This window comes from Camelina sativa, chromosome 15, assembly GCF_000633955.1.
Source record: "Camelina sativa cultivar DH55 chromosome 15, Cs, whole genome shotgun sequence".
Classification (NCBI taxonomy): domain Eukaryota; kingdom Viridiplantae; phylum Streptophyta; class Magnoliopsida; order Brassicales; family Brassicaceae; genus Camelina; species Camelina sativa.
Window position 1 is genome coordinate 12,858,928 of NC_025699.1, and position 7,557 is coordinate 12,866,484.

Genomic DNA, 7,557 nt, shown 5'->3' on the forward strand with positions numbered 1-7,557 from the left:
CTCCATGCGGTAGTGGTATACACGTCATCAGCATAAGGACATAGATCCTTACCTATATCAAAAGCTCCTTTTATAGCATGTCTACAAGGGATTTTTTCTATGCTGAACTTTCCACATGAACAAGTCCTTCTTTCTAAGTCAATAATGTAGTCTACTCCATTACCTTTAACATGCAACATGGATCTGCTCATCGGATAACCGTTCATGAATTTATCTTTCTCTATTCTTCTTGAAATCTTTTTCTCCACCTCAACAGTTAAAAGGATATTTTTGCTTTGCACTTAACTCTCTACTCTCATAAAACCAGCGTGTCATCATTTCTCTGATGCTTTCTAACAAAAGAATTAGTGGATACTCTCTGGGTGACCTCAAAGCTGCATTGATTGACTCAGCTGCAGCGTTGGTGTTAATGTCATATCTATAACCCAGAAAATGACGGCGAGCCCATTTTCTCACATTGACTTCCTCTAGATAACTTCCAATAGCAGGACTAATATTGTTAATTCGCGCAAACTCTTTCTCAAACTCAGCAACTCTATAAGCTTTTGATGCTTTTGCAACCATACCAGCGACACCTCTGTCCTTATTATATGTTATCACATTACTAATCAAGTGGTGGATCCAAATACCATGTTTAGCCAATGGGTAGATGTTTCCAATTGATTTAGTAATCGATCTATGTCTATCTGACACAAATGATAAACCTTCTTCATCAGCTATAACCATCTTAAGTTGCATAAAAAACCACTCCCATGAACAATCATTCTCAGAATTAGCAATTTCAAATGTGATTAGATACAAATTGGAATTACCATCTACAGCTGTAGCAACTAGTAGAACCCCTTTGTATTTATTCTTCAAAAATGTACCATCAACTACTATCACTTTCCGCATTGCCTTGTAGAACCCTCTTCTTGATTGACCAAAAGAAATAAATAGATATTTGAATCTTCCATCAAAGTCAATTTCATAATTCGTGAACGTACCAGGATTCGCTTCTTGTAGCATGTGCAAGTATTTTGGTATCTTAGCATAACTTTTCTCAAGAATTCCTCTACTTCGTTAACTGCATACTCCCGAGACTTCCAAGCTTGGTGATATGTTAGCTCGCAGCCGTACCTTGAACGAATAATATTAATTATATTAATCGGTTTAGGACCTTCCTTCACACCCTCATAGCTTTGCTTAATGAGATGTCTAATTTTTCTTGCAGATTGAGTCCTACAAAATGAGTTTTTTTTAAGGAGCACATGTATGGTTACCCACAAACTTGTTAATTTTGAAATATGTAGATGCTTGTAAACACTCAGCCTGGAGACGCCAATTACAAGCACTATCAATGCAGCGTATACACCACCATCTATTATCAGATTTGGTAATCATGTTGTCGCAGTTATATTTCATTGCATACATTTCCATAGTACCCTGTAAAGCTTCCTTACTGCTAAAATATTCACCCTTTTTTCCATTGAATCTTCCAACTTTGAACCAGCAGCATCACCAAGATTAACATCAGTAGGCTTTTCTAATACATCATTAGTCGGCTTATGTGAGTTCCTTGAAATAATAGCTACTGATTTTCCCACATCAACTCCCACATCATCACCATCACTTGTATCATGTGGGACCTTATTCAGATCGAACTGGACTTTACTCGTATCATGATCAACTACTCCTTTGAACGTAACACACAACCGAATCATGTTTTTTCTTTTTAGATATGCAGGAAATTTTTTCATTCCTCTATCATTTGTCAATACAACGGGAGGAGAATCAACTTTAACCTCTGTGGGTGAATAACTGAATTCCACATCAAACATACTTTGCTCTATTTCATAGTCTTCTCAAACCATCACCTTCAACTCTTCAAGAGACGTAGTGGGTTGCAAAGTCAGTAATCTTGCACGTTTTTCTTCATCATCAATAAATCTTCACTCCTTGTTGGCATCCAATGTCCATACACCATAAGTAACATAGATTTGCATCATAAACAGGTAAGTGAAATTTTCGTGGAAGGTGGAAGAGATGGTAAACAACCGATCACGTTAGCTAATGTAGAATGTTGATTTTTTCTGAATTTGTCTATCTTCTAAATAATTAAGAATACACATTCTAAAATATATTAGAACATATCTAAACAACAAATATAGAATTGTAACCATAAATTAAGATTATTCAAAAAATATTCACTTTCCTTATTTAATTTATTTTCTTTCTATTTCTATGATATTCTAAGTTTTACAAATTATAAATTCTAAAATATCTATGACATATCTTCTACTTCTTTTAATATACAGGGTAAAACGTGGAATATATATTCTGAATTGATGTAGAATGAAGAAAAATGTAGAATACATATTCTTAATTTTGTAGAACATACAAAATTCAGGTTCTGAAGTTTTTAGAACAAATTTTCCGTCTAAACTTCGTAGAACATGTACAAACTGTAGAATGAATAGTCTAAATATTTCAGAATTTGAAAAAAATGTAGAAAGTCTTTTCTGAACAATTTAGACCATAAATCATCAATTTACAAACTGATTTTTGACACCCAAAACATTTTTTTCCAATTTTTTTTTACACAGTTGTATACTAACATGAATTTTCTGTTTGTTTTTTGATTTAAACTCCTAAAAATTCACTATATCTATTAGTAGGGGTATTTTCATCACAATTGACAATCTTCAAAAAAAAATGTATATGGACAAATGTTTGGAAAAAGCTCATTTATTTATAATTTTCTGATTTTCTACATTGATCATATGTTAACTATCCGAAATTTAGGTGTAAAATCTCAAATTGATCACTTATTAACTGTATATTTTACTTAAGATATTCTAAGACTGGTTTTTCTTAATCTTAACAATAAATATGAATTGAGTTATAAGTTACATTAAATTCTGGCGTGCTAATTATGTAGGTAGATTTGTTTAGCTTTAATGGCATCTTTAGTATATTATTGTTTACAAATATTGTACTTTATTTTCTACTAGATAAGGCCCGCGTTATTACGCGGATAAAAATTAAAAAATATTATTGACATTAATTAAGTAGTAATATACATGTTTTTAGATTTTATCTTGTAATATTTTAATATTGAATATAGACTTCTCATATTTCGTTTTAATACTATCTCAGTTTTGGACCCACACGTACGTGCGGTGTTGATTTCAAAACTAAATTTTCTTTGAATTTGTTAATATATTGTGTGTATACGATATTATATTTATTTATATAATTATTGGTTATAATATTTACAGTTTAAACTTACATTAGTTTAGTTTTATCCAATTTATAAATGTTTGAAATAATTAAAGTTTCACATAAAATTAGATTTCACATGACGATAGATCCGAATAGAATGTGAAATGGATTAGTGACTGGTTAGATTCGTATTAAACTCGTGAGGTATAAAACTGGATAAGAAAAACTATCAAAAGATTAAAGCTTCTAAACCGAATGATCTAAATTGTCAAGTGGGTCAAACCCCTCAGATCATGAATGTTTGGAATCCATATTATGCAAGGAGACATTGCTTTTGCTAATTCGTTGTATTAATATTATATATTATATATTATATATTATATAATATATATCTGATAATTAGTTATATAATTATATATTTTGTTTATTTCCAAAAGTTTGCAAATAACCTAAAAATATGTGACTGTTGAAACTTTAAAATTTTAAAGTTTAGAGCAAGTCCATTGGTGACTTTAGCAGGATTTTTAGCAAGACTCTTATTTTATTTGAGATTAAAAATAAATCAAAAATGATAAAACAATAAGAGTTGGCTCTTGTTTAGTAAGTTTTAACATCGACTCTTGTTGGGAAGAGTTAGTGTGCTGTCTGTATTTAATTGGTCAAATTTATTATATAAAAAAACAATTTATTTTTTTTCCTCTTCTTTCTCCATCTCTTCCATCTCTTCGACTTCGCGATATTTCTCCCAACGGAGAGAAATTTTGCTTCATTTTTTATCTTGTTGATTGATTAACAAATCTCGAATCAAACTACTGATCAAACAATCTTCAGTCGGAGGTGTTGATTAAGCAATCGACGAGAGATTTGAGAGTCTTCTCTACCAAAGCTGATGGTTCATCAATCTCCATCTGATGGTAATTTCATGTTTCTATTTGTATGATGGCTTGTTTTATAATGATTTAGAAATTAGGGATTCGATTTTCGAAAATTAGGGTTCTTGATGGTAGATGATGATTCTCCGATCATGTATGTCCTCCGATCTGGTTCTGTGAAGGTTATAGCTTAGAATCATTGATTGTTCGAGGAAGAGAAGTAATTGATTGCACCGGAATCTATAAACATTGTGATTGGGTAACGTCAAGAATCGTTCTAAGAAAGTGATATATTAGGGTAGAGCCTGGTATTTAGATCTCGCTCTCTCTTTAATTTGCATATTCTCTGGTTGATCTATCTCCCAATGTGTGTTCTTGATCCATTTTTACGCCTGTTTTCTTGAAAAAAAGCACCTTCCGTCGAGCTATATCAAGTTTTGCTCGTTATANTGTTGATTAAGCAATCGACGAGAGATTTGAGAGTCTTCTCTACCAAAGCTGATGGTTCATCAATCTCCATCTGATGGTAATTTCATGTTTCTATTTGTATGATGGCTTGTTTTATAATGATTTAGAAATTAGGGATTCGATTTTCGAAAATTAGGGTTCTTGATGGTAGATGATGATTCTCCGATCATGTATGTCCTCCGATCTGGTTCTGTGAAGGTTATAGCTTAGAATCATTGATTGTTCGAGGAAGAGAAGTAATTGATTGCACCGGAATCTATAAACATTGTGATTGGGTAACGTCAAGAATCGTTCTAAGAAAGTGATATATTAGGGTAGAGCCTGGTATTTAGATCTTGCTCTCTCTTTAATTTGCATATTCTCTGGTTGATCTATCTCCCAATGTGTGTTCTTGATCCATTTTTACGCCTGTTTTCTTGAAAAAAGCACCTTCCGTCGAGCTATATCAAGTTTTGCTCGTTATGATATTGTTCTTGGCTAAAGAAAGAGTGAAATGCAGATCAAACAAGAAGCCAACAGAACAAGGATGGTGAGCGAAATCAGCCTCTTGCTACTGGTCCTCAGAAGGAAGTCAAACCCCAGAGGATAATATCACTAAAGGACTGCTCTACGAGTGAAGCTTCTCAGCTTTTGAGCCAACGTATGAATCTGAACTATCTCTTTACTCGTTTGAGTGGTTTATTATTTCCTCTGTATCTCACTGTCTGGTCCTTCTTGTATCAACTGTTGCTATGCTAATTGCTAAACATCTGATGAGTCAGTGTTAGTTTATTGGTCATGCTCCTTTTAGAAATCTCTCTGGTTAATAGATATGGTATGTTAAATTCACAGACTTTATGCGACTCAGTTTATGTGCTTGTCTTATTTACTTTCTTGATTTGTTCAATGAATAGGAGGGGCAGCTGCAATGCAGACCCAAACTGTGGATCTATCTGGTAAGATTAAGGACTTCCAAGTTTTTTTAATCCTTTTTGTATGTTACACTTGTTCTGCTTGAGTTGGCTCCAAACGCAATCACATATACCTATAGTTCCCACCTTTATCTCTGCATTCCAGCTAATAGAGTAGAACTGATTGTCAAGTTTACCTGCTATTTCACAGAGCGACCAATCATGTACTATGGAGGAAGTGTTTGGGGTAAACTACCTCACCAGGTATAACTGACTTCAGACTCTATCATATGCTTTTAATTCTCTATTAAGATGCTCGTTTGCATTAATGATGAGACTCATGTCTTGTGGGATGAAACAATTACAGATCCTGGCTGCAGCAAACAACACATTGCCTCCTCAAAAGATATCGCCAACGGATTACATGACTGAAGTGTGCCGAGGATTGCTGATGCCAAAATCGTCAAGTTCTAACAATTGAATGGTCCTTGTTCTGCTGATGGATCCCATATACACTAGTGAGAATGGTGTTGGGTGTTTGTTGAGATAAAGAAACTATAGCTTCCCACACGACACAAATATTATAAACTTTCTTAATGAAACAGTGCTCTCTTTTTAATTTATTTTACCAGACTATAATTATAATTACAAATAATTTTTTTTTAAATAAGAACCCCAATTATTAGAGCTTACCATTGGAGGAGTATAATTTAATTAACAAACCAAAACTTCTTATTTTGTAAAAGTACATTTTCTAATATTACAAAAATATAAGAGTCTCAAAATAATAGTCTCCCAATGGAGATGCCCTTATGTGAGTTTGATGACTGCATGCACCCAAGTTATTTTAAAATGGTGTCATACTTGCTTCTTGTGTGGTCCTTGTCTTATGTTGAGTTTGATTTTTACATAATTTTACAACCATTTCAATATCCACTGGAAAATTTTTATTATATTTTTTAAATATAAAAATTTATTAACATGAGACTGAGATTAGAAGAAAAATATGTAGAATTCTCGACTATGTTGACCTTGAACCCTGCATAAACATATCCTAATTATTAGCTAATTTAAATAAAACATAACAAATACCAAATAATTAGATTCTTAATGTTAATTTATGCTTAAAACATACCTATGACTTTGATACTGAGTCAAATATATTGATCCAAAGTTTGCCATCTACAAAAACAAAGCACATAAATTAATAAGACACAAAAGCACCTTTAAAAAGTCGAGACAAAATTACAGCATTTAACATTCTAATCTCGCAAAAATGTTCAAAAATTAGGAATGTTTAGTTGTTTGTATAAATTCATATCAACGGTTATTATTTTAAAGAACGTCTAACGACTTAGCAAATCCAAAGAACCGATAGCACATTTTTGGTTCGGGTGGTTAATATTCAATCTCTGCAATACTTCTCTGTCCAAATCCTCGCTGCACAATCAAACCATAATATGTTGTGACCTGCCTAAATCATCCCTGCAATAGCATCCCCCAACATCAAAACACTACATCCCTCAAATCTTTTTTTTTGACATATTAACAAGAAATTTATAAGTGTGGAGATTGATTGGTGTAAATCATAATAGGAAGCAAAGAAACATAAGCATATGCGCGCTCATGCCATTTTATACAAATAGAGGTGAGTAATATTAATACTCTTAACTTCTCATCTGCTTTATAAATTGAACATAAACTATTTAATAAAAAACAATAACAGAATAATATAGAAAATGATAACTCATACAGGTTCTGTGATTCTTACAGAATTCATGGCTTTATTCAAAAATAATTCATCCCTTCATACTCTTAAACCTATACTTAGAAAATTGAGACCACCCTGCAAATTAGCATATGTTATAATCTCTATGTACAAAGGTTTAAACTTATGACCTTAAATTAGGAGACGGCTAACGTAAGTATACATAAAATCCATACTCTTTAATTGATGGAGAAGAGAAGTTACACAGAGAGGCAGGGGCAGATCCAGGAAGAAATTTGATATGGGGCATAATTAATAATATTAAATTTCTATTTTAAAATATTTAATAAATATAACTTTCCATCTTTTTATATATTTAAAAATTATTTTATTTTTTGGTTTTAAAATATATTCA

The 7,557-nt window shown here is 32.3% G+C and overlaps 2 protein-coding genes across 4 annotated transcripts; one reads left to right on the forward strand and one right to left on the reverse strand.

Moving 5' to 3' along the window:
• Nucleotides 250–894, reverse strand: LOC104748409. The gene has a single exon (XM_010470055.1). It carries the CDS (start codon nt 892–894, stop codon nt 250–252), a length of 645 nt encoding a protein of 214 aa, XP_010468357.1.
• LOC104746621 lies at nt 3,890–6,057 on the forward strand. Of its 3 annotated transcripts, XM_010468137.2 has the most exons (6): nt 3,890–4,096; nt 4,581–4,602; nt 5,044–5,184; nt 5,438–5,479; nt 5,646–5,698; nt 5,802–6,057. In XM_010468137.2, exons 1-6 carry the CDS (start codon nt 4,094–4,096, stop codon nt 5,913–5,915), a joined length of 375 nt encoding a protein of 124 aa, XP_010466439.1. In that variant the 5' UTR covers nt 3,890–4,093; the 3' UTR covers nt 5,916–6,057. The 3 variants fall into 3 exon arrangements, with proteins under 3 accessions (XP_010466439.1, XP_010466440.1, XP_010466438.1); XM_010468138.2 differs by lacking the exon at nt 4,581–4,602 and having other exon boundaries at nt 3,890–4,118; XM_010468136.1 differs by lacking the exon at nt 3,890–4,096 and having other exon boundaries at nt 4,527–4,602.

Coding starts and splice junctions, on each gene's coding strand:
- LOC104748409 (XM_010470055.1), bottom strand. CDS start 894: ATGCGGAAAGTGATAGTAGTTGATGGTACATTTTTGAAGAATAAATAC.
- LOC104746621 (XM_010468138.2), top strand. CDS start 4,094: ATGGTTCATCAATCTCCATCTGATG. Junction 5,185..5,437: donor TTCTCAGCTTTTGAGCCAAC/GTATGAATCTGA, acceptor TTCAATGAATAG/GAGGGGCAGCTGCAATGCAG. Junction 5,699..5,801: donor GGGGTAAACTACCTCACCAG/GTATAACTGACT, acceptor AAACAATTACAG/ATCCTGGCTGCAGCAAACAA.